Here is a 25,024-nt window from a genome sequence, read left to right as displayed (position 1 = left end):
TGCTAAAGCTACTGCTACTGCTACTAGTACTGTGGCTGTTACTACTACTGCTACTGCTACTACTACTACTGCTACTGCTATTGCTACAGCTACTGCTACTAGTACTGCGGCTATTAGTACTACTGCTACGGCCACTGCTACTGCTGCTAGTACTGCTACTAGCACTGCGGTTGTTACTGCTACTACTTCTACTACTACTGCTAAAGCTACTAGTACTGCGGCTGTTACTACTACTGCTACTGCTACTGCTACTGCTACTACTACTACTACTGCTATTGCTACTGCTACTGCTACTAGTATTGCGGCTATTAGTACTAGTGCTACTGCTACTACTACTGCTAAAGCTACAGCTACTGCTACTAGTACTGCGGCTATTAGTACTACTGCTGCTACTACTACTACTACTACTACTACTACTACTACTACTACTACTACTACTACTACTACTACTACTGCCTAAATCTTGTCTAAATGTATTTTTGCTCAAAGTTGATAAAACTGCAGTTCTCCTGAGTTCTAACCTTTCTCCAGACTCAGTCCAGGCTGCACTTCATCCATCACACTTCGATTAGCTCGTGGCTAACGCTAATTAAAAGCGCCCGAGTGACCTTTGGCGTGTCGCTGGTGCATTGTGGGATTGATTAGTTCAGTTCTGGATCCTGCTGTTACTCCAGCTTTGAGTGGGGACGTTTAAAACTCATCTAAACTATGAAACTATGGAAATACATCTACTGGAATGTTCAAAAGTCCTCAAAATGGCGCCCGTAACCTAAGATCATGATACTTTGAGTTTGTCAGTAGTACAGAGCAGGGGTGGAGAGTCACTCACTACAATCTGATACTCTGCAGTGACGTCACGCTGGGGGTGTTGTACATCTATCTCTATGGTGGAATGTTCAGCAGTTACCACAAAGACACATTAGCAAACGCTGTCAAAAAAGTTTTTAAATTGTCTGAAAACTCGAGAAAAAAAATACAAAATGGATTCAAACAGCACATTTTCAGGAGCCTGTGACCAGTCCGAGCGTTCGTGGTCCTGTTTAGAGTTAGATTTTCAACTAAAAGGTGAGAGCGACTAACGGAAAAAAAAAACTGTTGGCTAATGCTAATGCTAGCTAGCTTGCAACTGTAATGCTTTAACCGCACAAATCAGCTCACATGTTGTAGTTCCAGCTAAATCAGTTCTTTCCGATCAGATTGTGTTAAGAAAAAGCTCAGATTAAAGTCTAATAAAGCTTCAGACAGAGCAGTGCCTCCAGTTAGCATCACACCCCCAGAGACGACACCGGCTGCAAAGTATCAATACTCAAATACTCAATTTAGTACATTTTTGTGTTAATTTAAATTGTTTTAGTAGATCTGTAAATGTGCAGACCACTTGGGTAAATATCTGACATAAAGTAAGTACTGTAGTATCGTGTACTTTGACTTTGTGTATGTTTCATGTTTTACTGAAGTGAGATTTTGGCAGCACTACTTATCCGTGGGTAAATTAGGACTGTTACCATAGCAACAGACAATTCAAAACAAAAAATGAGATCTTTGAAATGGAGAAAAGTCCTCACAATGTCACATATAATTGAATCCATGTTGAGTCACAGTGACAGAATACTGCAGTACTGACCTTCAGACTGCAGTACTCACCTTTGGCTCGGAGTAGGCTCTGGTTGTATCCCACTGGACTGAAGTACTCGAATACAAATACTGTTATCGCGACGACTGTGAGGCACATGACGAACATCATCACCCACACGGCCGGACTGTACGGCTCTGAAAGAGAGAGAGAAAGTTACTACTACTACTACTACTACTACTGCTACTACTGCTACTACTAGTACTGCTACTACTGCTGCTGCTGCTACGGCTACTACTACTACTACTACTGCTACTACTAGTACTGCTACTACTGCTGCTGCTGCTACTGCTACTACTACTACTACTACTACTAGTACTGCTACTACTGCTGCTGCTGCTACTGCTACTACTACTACTACTACTGCTACTACTGCAGGACTGTACGGCTCTGAAAGAGAGAGAGAAAGTTACTACTACTACTACTACTGCTACTACTGCTACTACTGCAGGACTGTACGGCTCTGAAAGAGAGAGAGAAAGTTACTACTACTACTACTACTACTACTGCTACTACTGCAGGACTGTACGGCTCTGAAAGAGAGACAGAAAGTTACTACTACTACTACTGCTACTACTACTAGTACTGCTACTACTGCTGCTGCTGCTACTGCTACTACTACTACTACTACTACTACTAGTACTGCTACTACTGCTGCTGCTGCTACTGCTACTACTACTGCTACTACTGCAGGACTGTACGGCTCTGAAAGAGAGAGAGAAAGTTACTACTACTACTACTGCTGCTACTGCTACTGCTACTACTATTACTGCTACTACTACTACTCTACTACTACTACTACTGCAGGACTGTACGGCTCTGAAAGAGAGAGAGAAAGTTATTACTACCACTGTTACTACTATTATTATTACTACTACTACCACGGGTACTACTACTGATACTACTACTACTGCTACTACTACTACTACTGCTATTGCTACTGCTACTACTACTACTACTAGTACTACTACTACTACTACTACTACTACTACTACTAGTACTACTACTACTACTACTACTACTACTACTACTAGTACTACTACTACTACTACTACTACTACTACTACTGCTATTGCTACTGCTACTACTACTACTACTACTACTAGTACTACTGCTGGACTGTACGGCTCTGAAAGAGAGAGAGAAAGTTACTACTACTACTACTACTACTGCTACTACTGCTTCTACTACTACTACTACTACTGCTGCAGGAATGTACTACTCTGAAAGAGAGAAAAAAAGTTATTACTACTACTGTTACTATTATTATTACTACTACTACCACCACGGGTACTACTACTGATACTACTACTACTGCTACTACTACTACTACTACTACTACTACTACTGCGGGACTGTAGGCTCCGGCTCGATTACCCAGGAAGGCGGAGGGCGACACGGTGCCGTTGCTACGGGCGACCATGACGCTGATGCCCGTCTCCACGAAGGGGACGGAGAAGTCGATGATCTCGGAGCGCTCCTCGTTTATGGTGAGAGAGCCGATGGCCATGTCTGCTCTGCGGTACACGACCTGCACGGAGTACACAGGACAAATATATGAAATAATACTGCAGTACAAGTACTACAGCTGCCATGTACACAGTTTATAAAAGAATCAGTATTACAATTATGGGAAAACAAAAGTACATGTGAATCTATGGATAAAAGCAATAACAGTGTAGTAGTAGCAGTAGTAGTAGTAGTAGTAGTAGTAGTAGTAGTAGTAGTAGTAGTAGTAGTAGTAGTAGTAGGAGAGCAGACGAGTTTATGGAGGAAATCAAAACTTAAAACAAGAACTGGAAATTGTTTTCAGGAAATAAATGAAAAATCCCCCTGAATTTAAATGAGGAATCTCCAAAAGTCAAATCCACAAATGTATTTTTTTTTTAAAGGAGACAGGACGATGGAAGGGCATCTGACACACAGGGATATATGAGGCTGGGAGGGCATCTGACACACAGGGATATATGAGGCTGGAAGGGCATCTGACACATGTGGATAGAGGAGGATGATTGCAGCTCTACTTGTCCTACTTTAAACCCGTCTACCCTCCTGTGGAACTGTCTCTCCTCTTTGACCTGATTATCTCCCTCTAAAACAGCTCCTGTCGCTCTGCTCCTGTCGCTCTGTGCTCCTGTCGCTCTGCTCCTGTCGCTCTGCTCCTGTCGCTCTGCTCCTGTCACTCTGCTCCTGTCGCTCTGTGCTCCTGTCGCTCTATGCTCCTGTCGCTCTGCTCCTGTCACTCTGCTCCTGTCGCTCTGTGCTCCTGTCGCTCTGTGCTCCTGTCGCTCTGCTCCTGTCGCTCTGCTCCTGTCGCTCTGCTCCTGTCATTCTAGTAGTATTTGCAGTATTTGTAGTATTTGCAGTATTTGCAGTATTTGTAGTATTTGTAGTATTTGCAGTATTTGTATCAGTAGTAGTATTTGCAGTATTTGTAGTATTTGTAGCAGTAGTAGTATTTGTATCAGTAGTAGTATTTGCAGTATTTGTAGTATTTGTAGTATTTGCAGTATTTGTATCAGTAGTAGTATTTGCAGTATTTGTAGTATTTGTAGTATTTGCAGTATTTGTAGCAGTAGTAGTATTTGTAGTATTTGCAGTATTCCTCACCTCTCCGATCATGCCGTTCCATGTTCCTCTCACCAGTTTTCCGTGTTTTCCGTTGGTCACCAGGTACAAATCGTAGGAAAACTTGATGGTTTTGGAGAGTTTTTTCAGGATGTCGATGCAGAATCCTTTACAGCACAGTTTGGTGTACGACTCCGAGTGTCCGACCACACTGGAATACACCAAATACACCAAATACATCAAGTACATCAAGTACATCAAGTACATCAAGTACATCATGTACATCAAGTACATCAAGTACATAAATATATAAATACAAATACAAATCAGAAACTGGGAGAGGACGAGAGGAAAATCTTTAAAGGTAAAAGTTTTGTTTAAAAGTGCAAAGTCCACCGTCTGCTCGTCGCCATGGAGATGTTATCGTTTGGCCTGGAATGTTCCACAGTGAAGCATTAACACAGCATAGAGACGAGCAGGTGACGAAACCAGGCCGGGTCAGATCTGTGGAGAGGCGACCCCATGCTCTTAGTAAGAATGCATGTTTATCAAGATATTTGTCAGCAATAAAAACATGATGTGTAGGTTTAATGCCCCACAGTGGAACATTCTAGTCAAAGCAAAAACATCGAGCAGGTGGCAGACCCCGCCCCAGAGAAGTTTAAATATTGTTTTTACTGTAATATATTTCAGTAATAGTATTATTTGAGGTTTTTTTTTAGCTTTCTACCATGTTACATCGAGGTTTTAAATGTCATCCATGTTTGAGTAATCTAGCGATCTCTCCCGGGCCCTATTCAAATCCTCCTCTTTAAAGCTTTATTGTGTAACCTTTTAGTGATTCCATGGAAACAGAAAGATAAACCCAGATACAGATTCACTCATATGGAGGTTTTTCAGTGGTTTTCAGCGCAATTAAAAAAACATCCAAACAAACAAAAACATGCTTTAAGTCTATTTTATGACTAGAAAAGTTCCGCAATGGGGCTTTGTACGTGCACTGTGTAAGCTCGGTTCTGCGGAGCGGCGTCACCTGCTTCACGTCATGGGTTTTTCCTTGAATATTCCACAAAACCATCCTCCTCAAAACGTGTTGTTTAAGTCCATTTTGTGTCTCTTTTTTTGACGGCGTGCGCATTGCGTCGTGTCTCCGTGGTAACTGCTGAACATTCGACAATAGACGCGCACGTAGCACACCCCCGGCCTGAATGAGTTTTCAGTAAAAATGTGAGTTTGTTGAGGCCGAACGTCGTGTTCCGTTGAGCAGAGCAGTGGATGTGAAGGCCACTGCGACTCGGCGCCTCCGATCAATAAGAAAACACAAACACAGACGGCGCTCAGAGAAGGTTCATTTTAGATTTTAGATGTTTGGACCTCGGTGAAATGTTTTTTTTAATTTTATTTATTTATTTTTTTTCAAACACAGTCGATTTATTAGCTTGTCTTCAGAACAACTGGCTCCGTGAACGACAGCGAGCGGCGGAGGTTTTTACCCGAGTCGCATTAAAATGAATAAATATTTAAAGATCAGACGGTGACAGGGAACTACGGGGGTTCAGGGGTCAGGGGTCAGGGGGTTAAGAGGTAGTGGACAAGGAGCTGCGGGGAGGTCAGAGGTCAGTGGTCAGGGGTTAGGGGTTAGCATCAGACATTGGACAGGGAGGTGGGTTAGGGGTCAGGGGTTAGAGGTTAGAGGTCAGGGGGTTAGGATCAGGCAGTGGACAGGGAGCTGCAGGTGAGTTAGGGGTCAGAGGTCAGGGGTCAGGGGGTTAGGATCAGGCAGTGGACAGGGAGCTGTGGATGGATGTCACTGACAACGTGTTAAACAGTAGACAAATAAAATGAACACTTCACCAGAGATTTAGAAATACAGACGTTTGTGTCTCAATGCTAATGCTAACGCTAATGCTAATTTTGAGGCATAATAAACGCTAATGCTAACGTTAATGCTAATTTTGAGGCGTAACAAACTTCAAAACAACAGCACAAACTGAAGTATTTTACATATAAAAATAACTGGGCCGTCTTTATTTTAATTAATTTGATTTTTTATAGGTTGTTTACTTTATGTTTTCAAATTTTAATAAAAACTGACTGTTAGCCTTGAGACTCCGTGAGCTAGCTAGCATGCTACTGTGCACTGAGCCAGTTTTCTTATTCACCCGGGGGGGGGGGGGTATTTTTGTTGGAAAGACACTTAAAGCTGCGATATGTAACTTTTCTGGTAAAGGGTCAGTCTCCATTCGAGATGTTAGCGCTTTGTCCGGAATGTTCCGCAGTATGGCGTTAGACTTTCGTGCATTTATTTAATTAAAAATGCATCGAAAAACATGCATTCAGTCTGTCAGCGGGCTCGCCTGTGCTTAGATCTGACCTGGCCTAATGGCGTCACCTGCTTGGCTCCATGGAGACACGTTCAAAGCCATACTGCGGGACATTCATGCAAATATCTGGTTAACGCAATTGACAATGAAAAGAGATGTGACCTGAACATTGAAAACAGCTAAACAGGACAAGCAAAGAACTTAGAGACGCTAGCCGATCTCTACTGAACTAAAGATAAACTTCCATCGCATTAGAACAACGTTAAAGCCCCACTACGGGACATTTCATCACATTAGAAACTATTACAGCACATTAAAGCTCCACTGCGGGACATTGTGTCAGAAATCCACGGAAATTCATTCAATCTCAACCGAACAAAAGCCGTAAAATTATCTGTTAGCTTGAAAACTAGCGCTTCATGACATCACAAGGCGGCTGAGTTCTTCTTTTAAACGGAAAACACTCTGTTCCACCTTGTGATGTCATCGGGTGGCGATACAGGAAGTGCTCCGCTGTGTTTTTAAACTCCACACACCTTCATTTCTAGAATCATTTGGATCATTTCAGACCTTTCCAATCTTTACTGAACTGAAGGTAAGAGACGGAAAACTACCACTTGATGACATCACAAGGTGGAACAGAGCATTTTGACATGAATTAAAGCTCAGCTCTGTGTGTTATAGGAGCTTTAAATGGTTCATTTCTGACCGTAGTGTTTTTAAAAGTGATTTAATGTGTTGTGTTGTTGGACCTTGATGAGTTCCACTTGTATATAACTATAACACTGTGTTTGTGTGTTTGTTTGTTTGTATTTGTTTGCTTGTGTTTGTTTGTGTTTGTTTGTATTTGTTTGTTTGTTTGTGTTTGTTTGTATTTGTTTGTTTGTTTGTGTTTGTTTTTGTTTGTTTGTGTTTGTGTGTATTTGTTTTTGTTTGTTTTTGTTTGTTTGTGTTTATTTGTATTTGTGTGTATTTGTTTGTGTTTGTTTTTGTTTGTTTGTGTTTGTTTGTGTTTGTGTTTATGTGAGAGCTGCTCTGACAACAGCGACGGTGGATTTCTCTTTTTTCGGCAGATTTCTGAGAGAATTTCCCGCAGTGGGGCTTTAAAGTGCCGTAATGGGTTCTAATGCGATGAAATGTCCCGTAGTGGAGCTTTAACCTTGTTCTAATGCGATGGAAGTTTATCTTTAGTTCAGTAGAGATCAGAAATTCCAGGGTAGAAACGATCCAAATGATTCTATAAATGAAGGCGTGTGGAGTTTTAAAAACACAGCGTCGCACTTCCTGTATCGCCACATGATGACATCACAAGGTGGAACGGCGTGTTTTCAGTTTGCCAGGCTAAAATTGCAGGGTTTGTGTGTTAAAAATGTGCGAATGAAACAGTTTTTGATCAGAAATACTGGACTTTTAAACCATTTTCGTTTCAACTTGTCACTTTTGTTCAACCGAAACCGAGTAATTTGAACAAATGTAGATGTTTTGGCTCATTTCCCGCGAGTCCTTCTGAAGAAACGAGACGACGGAGGAATAAAAATAAAGATTAAAGACGTCCACGGATATATTTAAGTTTGAGCTTTTTGGGCCGAAACGTGATTCATGATTCTGTTTGAAGAGTCGTCTGGTCGCGTCTCTGAGGAGGTCGTGGGTTTGACTCCCGATGCGTCCGAATCCGCGCGTCCTCCCCGTGTCGCTGTGGCAGAGTGGTTAGCCCCGTGCTCCTCCCTCTCACCAGGAGGTCGTGGGTTTGACTCCTCGTCTCTTTTTCCGTTGATAAAAACCGTGTCACATTTTCAGATGGTGACTTTTTTTTTTCCTCTGACAAGAGCGTTCACGGTCACAGTTTTGCAGATTTAAAACCGTCTCGTCTGACGGAGGGTCTGGTTTGGTCTGAGACAAATGCAAATCTCCAAACGCCGACTTTGAGCAATGACAACGAAATAACCACGGCAACGCTGAACAACACAATGGGGCTTTAAAAACCTGCTCTAATGTGATGAAATGTCCCGAAATGTCCCACAGTGAGGCTTTAACGCTCTTCTAATGTGATGAAATGTCCCGAAATGTCCCACAGTGAGGCTTTAACACTGTTCTAATGTGATGAAATGTCCCGAAATGTCCCACAGTGAGGCTTTAACACTGTTCCAATGTGATGAAATGTCCCACAGTGAGGCTTTAACGCTCTTCTAATGTGATGAAATGTCCCGAAATGTCCCACAGTGAGGCTTTAACGCTCTTCTAATGTGATGAAATGTCCCACAGTGAGGCTTTAAAGCTGTTCCAATGTGATGAAATGTCCCTCAGTGAGGCTTTAATGCTGTTCCAATGTGATGAAATGTCCCTCAGTGAGGCTTTAACGCTGTTCCAATGTGATGGAATGTCCCACAGTGAGGCTTTAATGCTGTTCTAATGTGATGAAATGTCCCACAGTGAGGCTTTAACGCTGTTCTAATGTGATGAAATGTCCCACAGTGAGGCTTTAACGCTGTTCTAATGTGATGAAATGTCCCGAAATGTCCCACAGTGAGGCTTTAACGCTCTTCTAATGTGATGAAATGTCCCTCAGTGAGGCTTTAATGCTGTTCTAATGTGATGAAATGTCCCACAGTGAGGCTTTAACACTGTTCTAATGTGATGAAATGTCCCTCAGTGGAGCTTTAACCCTGTTCTGCTGCAGTGTGCTCTTCATAAACACACATTGGAGTTGTGTATCACTCACTTCTGCCTGTGACACAAGTGAGAACGATGAGTTTAAAGCCACACTAAGAAACATTCCAGGCAAAGCATTAGATTCTCCACAGAGACAAGCTGGAAATATTACATACTGCAACTTTAAGTGCAAAAAAAGAATGGTTTAGTCCTGAGTTCGTCCAATTTTAGTCCTGATTTAGTCCCGTTTTTTCGTCCTGGTTTAGTCCTGTTTAGTCCTGGTTTAGTCCTGTTTTAGACCTACTTTAGTCCTGCTTTGGCTTCAGAAGTAAATTTTCCATACATTTTCCCACAGACTTTTTCAAAAACTCAAACATTAAAAGTTCAAAGACTTCGCAGAGGCTAACCAGCTACATGCTAACATCCATCACACACTCAGGTCACACTCAGGTCACACTCAGGCCACACTCAGGTCACACTCAGGTCACACTCAGGTCACGCTCAGGTCACGCTCAGGCCACGCTCAGGTCACACTCAGGTCACACTCAGGCCACACTCAGGTCACACTCAGGTCACGCTCAGGTCACGCTCAGGTCACACTCAGGTCACGCTCAGGTCACACTCGGGTCACACTCGGGCCACACTCAGGTCACACTCAGGTCATACTCAGGTCACACTCAGGTCACACTCAGGTCACCCTCAGGCCACACAGTCGGTCACATTCAGGTCACACTCAGGCCACACTCAGGTCACACTCAGGTCACACAGTCGGTCACACTCTCAGGTCACACTCAGGTCACACTCAGGCCACACTCAGGCCACACTCAGGCCACACTCAGGCCACACTCAGGCCACACTCAGGTCACACAGTCGGTCACACTCAGGCCACTCTCAGGTCACACTCAGGTCACACTCAGGCCACACTCAGGCCACACTCAGGCCACACTCAGGCCACACTCAGGCCACACACTCAGGTCACACAGTCGGTCACACTCAGGCCACTCTCAGGTCACACTCAGGCCACACACTCAGGTCACATTCAGGTCACACAGTCGGTCACACTCAGGTCACACAGTCAGTCACACTCAGGTCACACTCAGGCCACACTGAGGTCACACAGTCGATCACACTCAGGTCACACTCAGGCCACACTGTCGGTCACACTCAGGTCACACTCAGGTCACACTCAGGCCACACTCAGGCCACACTCCGATCACACTCAGGTCACACTCAGGCCACACTCCGATCACACTCAGGTCACACTCAGGCCACACTCAGGCCACACTCCGATCACACTCAGGTCACACTCAGGTCACACTCAGGTCACACTCACTGCGCAGCATCACTTTAGTGCAGAAAACGTGCAGCTTTATGAAATATGTGTTAAACAGTGAGTCAGGGCGAGTCGTGCTGTGACTTTATGGATTAAATAACAGAGTGAAACAGAAGGACGACAGGAGACGATCTTCTTTTTGCACGAGACAAACGCTCGTAAACATAAACGGCGCTAAACCATCCAACTTTCTAAACCCCTCACCACACACTTTATACACTTTTCTCACACAGACAGTAACATTTTCTCACTTTTCTCTCTCATTCAAACACTCTCAAAGTTCAAACCTTCGCCGGACGCCGCTGGTGACACTTCGTCCGCGTCTTTACACGGTCGGCGGGTTCTACTATCATCCGTTTAACTCCGCTCCTCTGCGTCCTACTGCCCCCCTCCTCCCGGTCCATCAGGTCATGGTCCCGCTCCAAACCCAGGATCATTAAACCGGCGATACACATGTTTTTAATCCAGCTAACATCTGCTCGGCCCTGTCCAATATGGCCGCCGCCTGTCCCTGAGCCGGCTGCTGGTTCGATTCCAGCGCGGAGAGAACGGGGCTGACAGATGCCCCGCAGATAAAGCTGATTTCAACAAACAACAGTAATTAATGCTGCACCAATCTGCTCCTCTTTGCACAATGTTCAGTCAAATCAAGACAGATTCTGGGGTTTCGGTGCAGAATTTTACTACGCGGGGGAGGGCATCTGACACACGGGAGGGAGGGCATCTGACACACGGGAGGGAGGGATGGAGGGCATCTGTTACGTGGCAGGTAGGGAGGGCATCTGACACACACACAGGGGCATTTCAGAACATGTTTGTGTAGGACAAAGCTACAGGGTCAGCAGCTTTTTACACAGAATGAGCCCCCATGGAGACACAGGGAGGGCATCTGACACGCAGCAGGGAGGGAGGGCATCTGACACACACGGGGAAGGTGTCTGACACACGGGAGGGAGGGCATCTGACACACAGCAGGGGCATTCCAGAACATATTTGTGGATGTCAAAGCTACAGGGTCAGCAGCTTTTTACACAGAATAAGCCCCCACGCAGACACAGGGAGGGCATCTGACACACAGCAGGGAGGGAGGGCATCTGACACACACAGGGAGGGCATCTGACACACGGGAGGGAGGGCATCTGACACACAGCAGGGAGGGAGGGCATCTTTCACGCGGCAGGGAGGGCATCTGACACACACGGGGACGGCATCTGACGCACGGGCATTTCAGAACATGTTTGTGTAGGTCAAAGCTACAGGTTTTGCAGCTTTTTACGCAGAATAAGACCCCATGGAGACACGGGGAGGGCATCTGACACACAGGGAGGGCATCTGACTCACAGGGAGGTCATCTTATCACATTACCTTAATAACCGCAGCCTTTTAAAGAATTGAAATAGCTCTATTTGGATCGGCTCCTCTCACAGTTATAATATATCTGACAAATGAAAAGTCTCCGGCCTGAGAACACTTTGAGTCCAGAGTCTCAGGAGGAGCCGCGGGGGAAGCGTCTGGGGAGGGGGAAAGTCTGGGCCGACACAGACGCAAAGTTAAAGAAGACACGGTGACCTTTCCCTCAGAAAACTTCAGAAAAGACTTTGGACGAGTGAGTTTGGACGGACAGAAGAATCGAACGTCAGATGAATCGATACTAAAACTAGAATCGAAAGTGCTGCCATTTAATTTCAGTTTTCATTATCGTCCTGTTATCGGAATCGGTATCAAGTATCGAGTCTGTTTCTCAGTATCAAAACCGAGTTTGACGTTTTAGTATCAACACTAAGTTTAAAGATGCACTGTGTAACTTTTCAAGTGGGGGTGTGCTACCTGCTTGTCTCCATGGAGATGTTATTGCTTTGCCTGGAATGTTCCACAGTATGGCTTTAGACTTATGCAACTCTAGGGGACGAGCAGGTGATGATAACAGGCCAAGTTACAGGTCAAATCTGTGGAGAGGCGAGCCGACTCACAGCAAGAATGTATGTTTTTATTTTATGCAGTAAAAAAACATGTCGTTGAAAAAAAAGATGGATAAATGCCACAATATGGAATATTGCAGGCAAACAATTAAGAATATTTAGTCCTGGTTTAATTCCGGTTCAGTCCTGGTTTAATTCTGGTTCAGTCCTGGTTCAGTCCTGGTTCAGTCCTGGTTCAGTCCTGGTTTAGTCCTGGTTCAGTCCTGGTTCAGTCCTGGTTTAATTCTGGTTTAGTCCTGGTCTAGTCCTGGTCTAGTCCTAGTTCAGTCCTGGTCTAGTCCTAGTTCAGTCCTAGTTCAGTCCTAGTTCAGTCCTGGTTCAGTCCCGTTCAGTCCTGGTCTAGTCTCCTGGTCTAGTCCTGGTTTAGATCTGGTTTAGTCCTGGTCTAGTCCTGGTTTAGATCTGGTTTAGTCCTGGTCTAGTCCTGGTCTAGTCCTAGTTCAGTCCTGGTTCAGTCCTGGTCTAGTCCTGGTTCAGTCCTGGTTTAGTCCTGGTCTAGTCCTGGTTCAGTCCTGGTTCAGTCCTGGTCTAGTCCTGGTTCAGTCCTGGTTCAGTCCTGGTTCAGTCCTGGTCTAGTCCTGGTTCAGTCCTGGTTCAGTCCTGGTTCAGTCCTGGTCTAGTCCTGGTTTAATTTAAAGTGTAACTCTCTTAAACACTTTTCTAATCTGCTCGTCTCTTTTACTCTCGTCCTTGTTCCATCTCTGAACATATTTTGACGAGGCAGCGTTAATTAGTCCTACGCTCCCTGAACGCACCGCCACCTGTCACTGTTACACGGGGCCGCTTGTCTGACGCACCGAACTCAAACGCACCGCTCCCGAGAGACGAGCGAGAGAGAGACAGACCGCTGCAGCGTGAAGTCTAACCCACAACCTCCTCACGCTGAGATCAGAACACGGGGCTAACCACTCTGCCACAGCAACACGGGGAGAACGCTCAAACTCCAGACACATCAGGAGTCTAACCCACAACCTCCCGATACAGAGACGAGGACGCGGGACACACACACCCTGCCACGGAAACAGCGGCAGTAGCAGTAGTAGCTAGCAGCAGCGCGTTAGCTCGGGTCCCAGAGGAGGCGCTACGCTAACGGCGCTCAAACTGCGACACGATCTGCCACGTTTTTGAGTCTCTGTTTCACACACACTACAGGAGACTTGTTAATTGTTAATATTTAAAGTTGCAAGAAAAAACTTTGGACGACGGCAAACCGTTTAAAATGAGCTAGGCGAGGTTAGCGAAGAATAATATCGTCAAAATTCAGATTATTGTTGTAAAAAGTCAAAGTTAATGGCTCTCGTCAACAGGAAAAACTGGGTAATAGGGCACTCGGGTTAGAGGGTTAGAGGGTACACCATAGACTGTATATGTAAATGGACAGAGCTAACCTGCTAGCTGCCTCGTTACAAACAGGAAGTGAGCATGCGCGCGCTTCCAGCTCCATCGACTCTGGCTTTAATTCACTTTCTATTGAAAAACCGTCACTCCTCTCTTTGAAACCGCTGCAATTTGGTCTTAAAATTTTCGCTCTACATGATCCTATTTCTTTATTTTCTTCTTTATTTTTCTTCCTAAATCAAGATATGACAAATCAGGCGCCTTCTTTCCCGCTAGCGTTAGCAAAAGCTTTGACTGACGGCGTTTTTAAGCGCCCACTCCTTTCTAAACCAGCGCGCGGGCGGGATCAACGCACAACTCCCTTTTCGGATTGACTCTTTGGTTGCTATGACACTCGCGCTCGGATTTTGAAACATCGAACTCCGCTCCAGATTAGCCGCTATAACTGCTAGCCTCGATGAGCTTCATTTGACCTGCGACGTCGCACTCCCTCAGTCCACTTGTTTATACGGTCTATGAGGTACAGGGTGTTGGGGTTACCGGGTAGACAGGGTACGCCATAGACTGTATATGTAAATGGACATAGCTAACCTGCTAGCTGCCTCGTTCCAAACAGGAAGTGGCGTGGGTGCACTTCCGGCTCCAACTTTCTATTGAAACCGCTGCTGTCAGACTCGTCACTTTGGTCTTAAATGTTCGTATTAACCCGCTCTACGTGATCCTGGTGTTTTTATTTTGTTCTTTTGTTCTTAAATCAAGATATGAACATTAATAACAGACAAATCAGGCGCCTTCTTTCTGGCTAGCGTTAGCAACAGGTTTGAATGTCGCCCGCTTTCTCCTAAACCAGCGTTGTGGGCGGGAAGGGACGTTACCTTTCAGCACCCTCCCTTTTCGGATTGGCTCTTTGGTTGCTATGATACTCGCGCTTGGATTTCCAAATATAAACTCGGCTCCAGATTAGCCGCTATAACTGCTAGCCTCGATGAGCTTCATTTGACCTGTGACGTCGCACTCCCTCAGTCCACTTGTTTATGCGGTCTATGAGGTACAGGGTGGTTGGGTTGCCGGGTAAAGAGGGTACCACAGACCAAACGGGGCGTACTTAGACTCTTGCTCTGTACCTGTGCGTGCGGTTGTACCTCTCAGTGCGGTTAGACTGCCTCCTACAGGGCACAGTGTTCCTCACACAGGTGCCGGTGCCGGGGTCCACCTGCTCCACCATCACAAACGGGTGCTCCTCCAGCGTGGCCACGGTCAGGTGCCGGTCGTCGCTCACGTGCTCCAGGAAACTCCCGTACCGGGGCCAGACCGGGTACCGCACCTGCAGGATGCCCCGCCCATATGTGCCCACCTGCGGGAGAGGGAGGGAGGGTGAGTCAGGGCTGAACCAGGACTAAACCAGGACTAAACCAGGACTAAACCAGGACTAAACTAGGACTAAACCAGGACTAAATTAGGGCTAAACCAGGACTAAACCAGGACTGAACCAGGACTAAACCAGGACTGAACCAGGACTAAACTAGGACTAAACCAGGACTAAACCAGTGGAAAATTCAGGATTAAAAGTTAAGAGTAGTTGAACCAAATCCGTAGAGATTTGGTTAGTCTTGGTTTAGCCCTAGTTCACTTCTACTTTAGTCCTGGTTTAGTTCATGTTCAGTCCTATTTTAGCCATAATTCATCCCTAGTCTTATCCTGGTCTAATCCTGGTCTAATCCTGGTTCAGTCCTGGTTTAGTCCTGGTTTAGTCCTGATTCAGTCCTGGTTCAGTCCTGGTTCAGTCCTGGTTCAGTCCTGGTTTAGTCTTGGTTTAGTCTTGGTTTAGTCCTGGTTTTGTCCTGATTCAGTCCTGGTTTTGTCCTGGTTTAGTCTTGGTTTAGTCTTGGTTTAGTCTTGGTTTAGTCCTGGTTCAGTCCTGGTTCAGTCCTGGTTTAGTCCTGGTTTAGTCTTGGTTTAGTCCTGGTTTAGTTCTGATTCAGTCCTGGTTTTGTCCTGGTTTAGTCTTGGTTTAGTCTTGGTTTAGTCCTGGTTTAGTCCTGGTTCAGTCCTGGTTCAGTCCTGGTTTAGTCCTGGTCCAGTCCTGGTTCAGTCCTGGTTCAGTCCTGGTTCAGTCCTGGTTTAGTCCTGGTTCAGTCCTGGTTCAGTCCTGGTTCAGTCCTGGTTCAGTCCTGGTTCAGTCCTGGTTTAGTCCTGGTTCAGTCCTGGTTCAGTCCTGGTTCAGTCCTGGTTTAGTCCTGGTTCAGTCCTGGTTCAGTCCTGGTTCAGTCCTGGTCCATGATAAACTACAAACGTCATACAGTCGTTTTATATAAATGAGGTCAGTGAAGTGTGTTGCTCAAGGGCACAGTAAAAACACAGTGGGATTTGAACCCGCACACTCCCACTCTCCTCCTGCTTCATAACGACGTCTGAGTGGCGTCGAACGGAGAGCAGGATTTTCACTGGAGGTAACCGGAGACGTCACAGTAATCCCTCAGCGAGCAGGGAGCTCCAGAGCCCAGGGAGCGCTCGTCAGATCTGCCCCAGAAAAGACGCTCTCCGCTCAGCCGCGCGTCACCGCAGCTCAGCCTGTCAGCCGTGGAGCTCCGCCTGATCCAGACACGGTGGGAAAGAGTCTAAGCCCAGACAACACGCAGAGAGCCGGAGAAGCACGGGAACGCCAGATGTTTAATACAACCGTGTGATTTCAGAACGACGAGAAAAAAAAAAAAAAAAGCACAGTCGTCATAGCGATTAACAATTTAAAGCAGACATATTGTGCCGGCGTCTGCTCCGTCAAATAAACGATTAAAGACGGTTCAAACGTGCACGAATCGCTCCAAAAACAACGTCAGGTGAGGAAATGTCGACGGGAAACAACTGCACGCAGTTAAAAACGTCTATTTTGCTTCGAAAAGTCCTCAAAATGGCGCCTGTAACGTGAAGCTGAAACCGTTTGACGCTTCCATTGGAGTCAAAATAGGAACGAAAGTAAATCATAAATCTAATGAGTTAAAGCTGCGCTGTGTAGCTTTTCTGGTTGAGGCTCTGGAACCTGCTTGTTTCCATGGAGATGCTGTTGTTTTGCCTGAAATGTTCTCGGAAAACAGTAACCGGGCTTGCCTCTCGACAGATCTGAGCTGTAATTTGGGCTGGGGGCGTCACGTACAGTTCTCTACGGAGACAGACAAGTTTAATGCCGTGCTGTGGAACATTTCAGTTGGAGTAAGCAGGTGGTGGAAGTTACATAAAGTACGACTTTAAAAGACTAAGACTTTGAATGTTCGCTCTGTGTGTGTCAGATGCCCTCCCTGTGTCTCTGTGGGGTCTTATTCTGTGTAAAAGCCTTCCCTGTGTCAGATGCCCTCCCTCTTTTCTGAAATTCATGGGATTCTTGGATTAATTTGAAGTTCAGATTTCACTTTTCTCTCAGAACCGTTTAAAATATAGGATTTGTGAATTTTATATCACAAAACCACAACCACATTTGTATTACTAGATAAATTTGATATTTTTCAGCCTGGATTCCGACAGTATTCCGACAGTATTCCCATGTCATAGCCTGTGTTATTCCCCGTTCTTCCTGAGCGCAGACGGACTCGGGCGGTGACATTGATGAAGTGAACTGCTCCAGTTTAAATGAGTTCACGATTTCAGCTCAAATCCACAGAGACCAGTTTGATTCTGATATGAGGTTTGATCAAACCACCTCCTGAGAGCAAAAGAGAACACAATCAGACCCGCTTCAGACCCGCTTCAGACCTGCTTCAGACCTGCTTCAGACCCGCTTCAGACCTGCTTCAGACCCGCTTCAGACCAACTACAGACCAGCTTCAGACCAGCTTCAGACCAGCTTCAGACCAACTACAGACCAGCTTCAGACCAGCTTCAGACCTGCTTCAGACCCGCTACAGACCAGCTTCAGACCCGCTTCAGACCAACTACAGACCAGCTTCAGACCAGCTTCAGACCTGCTTCAGACCAGCTTCAGACCCGCTTCAGACCAACTACAGACCAGCTTCAGACCTGCTTCAGACCAACTTCAGACCTGTTTCAGACCAACTACAGACCAGCTTCAGACCTGCTTCAGACCAACTTCAGACCTGTTTCAGACCAACTACAGACCAGCTTCAGACCTGCTTCAGACCAACTACAGACCAGCTTCAGACCTGCTTCAGACCCGCTTCAGACCAACTACAGAACAGCTTCAGACCCGCTTCAGACCAGCTTCAGACCTGCTTCAGACCAGCTTCAGACCCGCTTCAGACCCGCTTCAGACCAACTACAGACCCGCTTCAGACCAACTACAGACCAACTACAGACCAGCTTCAGACCAACTACAGACCAGCTTCAGACCTGCTTCAGACCTGCTTCAGACCAACTACAGACCAACTACAGACCAACTACAGACCAGCTTCAGACCAGCTTCAGACCTGCTTCAGACCAACTACAGACCAGCTTCAGACCCGCTTCAGAACCGCTTCAGACCCGCTTCAGACCAACTACAGACTAGCTTCAGACCTGCTTCAGACCAACTACAGACCAGCTTCAGACCTGCTTCAGACCCGCTTCAGACCCGCTTCAGATCCGCTTCAGATCAGCTTCAGACCCGCTTCAGATCAGCTTCAGACCTGCTTCAGACCCGGTTCAGACCCGCTTCAGAACAACTACAGACCTGCTTCAGACCAACTACAGACCAGCTTCAGACCCGCTTCAGACCAGCTTCAGACCCACTTCAGACTAACTACAGACCAGCTTCAGACCTGCTTCAGACCAACTACAGACCAGCTTCAGACCCGCTTCAGACCAACTACAGACCAGCTTCAGACCTGCTTCAGACCAACTACAGACCAGCTTCAGACCCGCTTCAGAACCGCTTCAGACCTGCTTCAGACCCGCTTCAGACTAGCTTCAGACCCGCTTCAGACCAACTACAGACCCGCTTCAGACCAGCTTCAGACCCGCTTCAGACCAGCTTCAGACCCGCTTCAGACCCGCTACAGACCAGCTTCAGACCAGCTTCAGACCCGCTTCAGACCCTCTTCAGACCCGCTTCAAACCAGCTACAGACCCACTTCAAACCAGCTACAGCTGGTCCAGTCCTGGTCTAGTCCTGGTCTAGTCCCGGTCCAGTCCTGGTCTAGTCCTGGTCCGGTCCCGGTCCAGTCCTGGTCTAGTCCCGGTCCAGTCCTGGTCCAGTACCTTGTCCCAGAGCCGGTCTCGGTCCAGGGCGATCAGGATGAGTGAGGGGTTGGACAGAAAACCCTGAGAGTTAAAGGAGAGGTCCTTTCTCTCCCAGGTCACGTTCAGCATGTGCCTGAAAAACAACACAAGAGTCACATTTAAACAAAAGAAAAATCTCACTTTTGTTCATTTAAACTGACAGAGGAGACGCTGAACTTTGACCCAGAGATATTAACCATAAACCAGGTCAAAGGTCAACACATCTGCATCTGACAGAAACTCCACCTGAGGATTCTGACTCCAGCTCAGGTCAAACTAAACCACAGAAGTAAACACCTCCTCTTTAATACCCCAGAGAAGTAAATACCTCCTCTTTAATACCCCAGAGAAGTAAATACCTCCTCTTTAATACCCCATAGAAGTAAAATACCTCCTCTTTAATACCCCAGAGAAGTAAATACCTCCTCTTTAATACCCCAGAGAAGTAAATACCTCTTCTTTAATACCCCATAGAAGTAAAATACCTCCTCTTTAATACCCCAGAGAAGTAAATACCTCTTCTTTAATACCCCAGAGAAGTAAATACCTCCTCTTTAATACCCCAGAGAAGTAAACACCTCCTCTTTAATACCCCACAGAAGTAAAATACCTCCTCTTTAATGCCCCACAGAAGTAAAATACCTCCTCTTTAAAAACCTCACTCTCACATGTTTATACCTGGAGCCTCTCGTCCAATCAGCTGCTTCCGTTTGGTCTTAACGAGCTCTTCCTGACCAATTAACACCCTGCAATTTTTCTTAACGAGCCTTTCCTGACCAATCAGCCGCCTCCGGTCTCTTAACGAGCTGAGACCGTCGCCCACGTTCGATTGCGCCGTGCCCGGGGAGCAGCGTCTTTAATTAGAGGCGTCAGGAGCGGAGAGTAAAATATGCAAATGAGGAGAGTGGGATATGCAAATGAGGCAAAGCAATCAGCCACGTCCTATACAAACCCACGCACCTATACAGCAGGGACGCTCCTTAAAGGTCTTACAGTCCGCTATTTTTATTGATACTTCGCCGTGATATCATGTTGGGGGTGTTCTGCATGTATGTGTACGGAGGAGTGTGCAGCAGTTACCGCGGTGACACAAAGCGAGCATTAGCAAACGCAGCCGAAGAAGTTTTTAAGACAGTTTGAAAACTCAGGACAAATACAAAAATGGATTTAAACGGCACATTTTCAGGAGTTTAAGATGAATCTGAGCGTTCATGGCATTTAGGAGTTTAATTTTCAACAAAAACGTGAGAGCGGCTAACTGAAAAAAAACTGTTGGCTAACGCTAGCTAGCATGCGAGTGTAATATTATCTGAGTGGGACTTGTTTAACAGCACAAATCAGCTCATTTTTTTGTCCAGTTAAGTCAATTCTTTCTGGTCAGATTGTGTTAAAATAAAGCTCAGATTAAGGTCTAACAAAACCTCAGACAGAGCAGTGCCTCCAGTTAGCGTCACTCCAGTTAGCTTCACTCTCCCAAGGAATGTTATCAGCTGCAAAGGATCAATTAACCCACAATTTTACTTTTTATTCTTATTAAAAACCAATTCAAATGGAGTGCAATAAAAATTTTCCGAACCGCACGCTACACCGGATGAAGTTACAGGTCAGATCTGTGGAGAGGCGAGCCCACTCTCAGTAAGAGTGCATGTGTTTTTCAAGGTATTTTTGAGCAATAAAAACAGCTAAGGAGCTAATGCTATAGGGCACATATGTCAAACTCAAATCTGGCGTAATTATACTTGGGTCATATCAAACGTGCACACACCACTAATACTACAAATCCCAGAATGCTTTGCCAGTATGTTAGTGAGCAGGTGAGACCAATGCACAGTAAATCAGAGTGTAGCAAATTGAGCTTGAATATATGTTTCCTCTGTGCACTTGTTCTACTGCAAGACACAGACTGTAGAATTTTCAGTGAATTAAATTATTATTATTATTATTATTATTATTATTTATTTATTTATTTATTTATTTATTTATTTATTTATTTATTTATTTATTTATTTATTTATTTATTTATTTATTTATTTATTTATTTATTTATTTATTTATTTATTTGGCTGGTGAAAAAAACATTCATTTTAAAAAGGAACTTGAAAGGCTACAGAGAGAGACAATTTATTTGATTTATTTAAATAAGAAATGAAAACTACTGATGTGTCATTTATTTCAAATTTAATATTTCAGATTTTAATTTTCTCCCACAGTGAATTTGAGTTTGACACGTCTGCTTCAGAGCACATCATTATTATAACAACACATGAATTAAAACAAAGGATTAACTAACTAATAGTTTATTAAAGATACAGTATGTACTTTTGATTCCATATACAGTATATACACAAAGTTAAATCCATATGTTGGAACATTCTCCATGTTTTATGTCATACTGTGTAATATTATACTCAAAAACAAAGCCCATGTGGGTAACGACAGTGACACTTGGAGGGGCGTGATTGGGAAGAACGGCCTCCCCGATCTGAACCCGAGTGGTGTTTTGTTATTGGACTTCTGTGCTAGTCACAGCTTGTCCATAACAAACACCATGTTCGAGCACAAGGGTGTCCATCGGTGCAGGTGGCACCAGGACACTCTAGGTCGGAGGTCGATGATCGACTTTGTTGTCGTGTCATCTGACCTCCGACCGCGTGTCTTGGACACGGAAGTAAGGGATGCTGTCAAGCTGAAGAAGGAGTCCTATCGAGCCTTGTTGGCTCGTGGGACTCCTGAGGCAGCTGATGAGTACCGGCGGGCCAAGCGTGCCGCGGCTCGGGCAGTCACAGAGGCAAAAACTCGGGGTTGGGAGGAGTTCGGGGAGGCCATGGAGGAGGACTATCGGACGGCCTCAAAGAGATTCTGGCAAACCGTCCGACGCCTCAGGAGGGGGAAGCAGTGCTTCACCAACACTGTTTACAGTGCGGGTGGAGAGCTGCTGACTTCGACTGGGGATGTTGTCGGGCGGTGGAAGGAATACTTTGAGGATCTCCTCAATCCCACTGTCAAGTCTTACAAAGAGGAAGCAGAAACTGGGGACCCAGAGGCGGACTCGTCCATCACCCTGGCTGAAGACACTGAGGTGGTTGGCAAGCTCCTCGGTGGCAAGGCTCCGGGGGTGGACGAGATCCATCCTGAGTACCTCAAGTCTCTGGATGTTGTGGGACTGTCTTGGCTGACACGTCTCTGCAACATCGCGTGGCGGTCGGGGACAGTACCTGTGGAGTGGCAGACCGGGGTGGTGGTCCCTCTGTATAAGAAGGGGGACCGGAGGGTGTGTTCCAATTACAGGGGAATCACACTCCTCAGCCTTCCCGGTAAGGTCTATTCCAGGGTACTGGAGAGGAGAATCCGACCGATAGTCGAACCTCGGATTCAGGAGGAGCAGTGTGGTTTTCGTCCTGGTCGTGGAACACTGGACCAGCTCTATACTCTCCATTGGGTCCTCGAGGGCTCATGGGAGTATGCCCAACCAGTCCACATGTGTTTTGTGGATCTGGAGAAGGCATTCGACCGTGTCCCTCGTGGTGTCCTTTGGGGGGTGCTCTGGGAGTATGGGGTCCGGGGCTCTTTGCTAAGGGCTGTCCGGTCCCTGTATGACTGGAGCAGGAGCTGTGTTCGCATTGCCGGCAGTAAGTCAGACCTGTTCCCAGTGCATGTTGGACTCCGCCAGGGCTGCCCTTTGTCACCGGTTCTGTTCATTATATTTATGGACAGAATTTCTAGGCGCAGCCAGGGGCCGGAGGGGGCCTGGTTTGGGAACCACAGGATTTCATCTCTGCTGTTTGCAGATGATGTTGTCCTGATGGCTTCTTCGAGCCAGGACCTGCAGCAGGCACTGGGGCGGTTTGCAGCCGAGTGTGAAGCGGCTGGGATGAGAATCAGCTCCTCCAAATCCGAGGCCATGGTTCTCGACCGGAAAAAGGTGGTTTGCTCCCTCCGGGTGGGTGGTGAGTCTCTGCCCCAAGTGGAGGAGTTCAAGTATCTCGGGGTCTTGTTCACGAGTGAGGGAAGGATGGAGCGGGAGATTGACAGGCGGATCGGTGCAGCGTCTGCAGTGATGCGGTCGCTGTATCGGTCCGTTGTGGTAAAGAAGGAGCTGAGCCGGAAGGCGAAGCTCTCGATTTACCGGTCAATCTACGTTCCTACCCTCACCTATGGTCATGAGCTCTGGGTAATGACCGAAAGGACAAGATCGCGGATACAAGCGGCTGAAATGGGCTTCCTCCGCAGAGTGGCCGGGCGCACCCTTAGGGATAGGGTGAGGAGCTCGGTCACACGGGAGGAGCTCGGAGTAGAGCCGCTGCTCCTACACGTTGAGAGGAACCAGCTGAGGTGGCTCGGGCATCTGCTCAGGATGCCTCCTGGATGCCTCCCTAGGGAGGTGTTCTGGGCATGTCCCACCAGGAGGAGGCCCCGGGGAAGACCCAGGACACGCTGGAGGGACTATGTCTCTCGGCTGGCCTGGGAACCCCTTGGGGTCCCACCGGAGGAGCTGGAGGACGTGTCCGGGGTGAGGGAAGTCTGGGAGTCCCTGCTTAGACTGCTGCCCCCGCGACCCGGCCCCGGATAAGCGGAAGAAGATGGATGGATGGAACTACTGATGTGTCATTTATTTCAAATTTAATATTTCAGATTTTAATTTTCTCCCACAGTGAATTTGAGTTTGACGCGTCTGCTTCAGAGCACATCATTATTATAACAACACATGAATTAAAACAAAGGATTAACTAACTAATAGTTTATTAAAGATACAGTATGTACTTTTGATTCCATATACAGTATATACACAAAGTTAAATCCATATGTTGGAACATTCTCCATGTTTTATGTCATACTGTGTAATATTATACTCAAAAACAAAGCCGACATTTCCATGGAAACAACCAGGAGAAGGTCCTGCCCAGGTCTGTGGAGATGCGAGCCTGATCAGTGTCACGTGCAATACAATTTTAGTCAAAAAAAGTTACATACTGTGGCTTTAACAATGACTTGTTCTCAGTAACTGCCCCCGATATTAATCAATTAATTCCAAACCCTAAATCACATGTATTAAAGTTACTGTCGTCTGCCGCAGTGCCCCTCCTCACCTGTAGAGGGTGCTGTTGTGTTTTCCCGCTCCGCTGCAGTCGGCGTGTCCGTCCGGTACGAACCCGTGCTGTTTCCTGTAGCTGTCGGCGGCTTTAGCGATGATGGCCACGCCCTCTCTGACGCGCTGCCGCAGACTCTTCCTCCACTGCTCCGTGATGATCCCGATGACGCCCACGGGGAAGCTGGAGGGCGGGGTGCTGTCCGGGTTACCCACCGCCATCCCGGGTAAGATCCAGATGTACCCGGGTCCCATCAGCCCCACCTCGGCCGCCTGGAAGAACAAGTACTGGGCCTCTTCGTACGAGCAGTAGACGAGCAGCACCTGAGCGTCCACCTGAGAACAACAACGAGTCTGTTCACGGGTTTACGGGCGCCATTTTGAGGACTTTTAATATTCTGTTATGGACTGCCCACTGCACCGGCAATTATTTAAATGTTTTTATCACTCTGTCCTTGTAAAAAACTTATTTTTAAAGGGCTACTTGATAAACTTTTTTTGACCTTTTCCTTGTTTTCTGTTGATTATTTTTATATTATTTTTAAATAAATCCTCGTGTTCAGCCCTAAGAGACGACGATGTTCTGATTTTGGGCTTTACAAAAATAAATTGAATTGAACTGAAACTGCCTGAATCTTTCACTCTTTGTGCTTTTTGTACAAGGTCTTGAACTGAAATGGGTAAAAAAGATTTGTTTTTTCTGCTTCACTAAAAATTGAGTAAATCTGAAGGACGAGCGAAACTGGATGCACTTTAATAATCTGGAGATGAACGTTTAAAATCACACCTGCTCCTGTTTTTAATGTTTTAAATGGACCTATTTATTTGTTTTGTTTGTTTTTGTTTTTATATAGCAAAAGATGAAATTAAATCTGAAACTGTAAACAGCTATTGTCTCCAGTTTCAGCC

The 25,024-nt window shown here is 46.1% G+C and overlaps 1 protein-coding gene across 1 annotated transcript in view; it reads right to left on the bottom strand.

Moving 5' to 3' along the window:
* Positions 1–25,024, bottom strand: part of LOC117387611 (glutamate receptor ionotropic, NMDA 2C) — a 73,095-nt gene that overhangs the window by 23,816 nt on the left and 24,255 nt on the right. The window contains exons 5-10 of the mRNA XM_033985149.1: positions 24,117–24,451; positions 19,009–19,123; positions 14,967–15,178; positions 4,244–4,412; positions 3,011–3,164; positions 1,645–1,770 (exon numbers count right to left, since the gene is read on the bottom strand). Coding sequence (XP_033841040.1) covers positions 1,645–1,770; positions 3,011–3,164; positions 4,244–4,412; positions 14,967–15,178; positions 19,009–19,123; positions 24,117–24,451 — 1,111 coding nt within the window. The remainder of the gene's footprint in view (positions 1–1,644; positions 1,771–3,010; positions 3,165–4,243; positions 4,413–14,966; positions 15,179–19,008; positions 19,124–24,116; positions 24,452–25,024) is intronic.

This window comes from Periophthalmus magnuspinnatus, chromosome 19 (assembly GCF_009829125.3).
Source record: "Periophthalmus magnuspinnatus isolate fPerMag1 chromosome 19, fPerMag1.2.pri, whole genome shotgun sequence".
Taxonomy (NCBI): Eukaryota; Metazoa; Chordata; class Actinopteri; order Gobiiformes; family Gobiidae; genus Periophthalmus; species Periophthalmus magnuspinnatus.
Note: the sequence above shows the minus strand (reverse complement) of the source record. Positions and strands in the feature narration are given on the sequence as shown.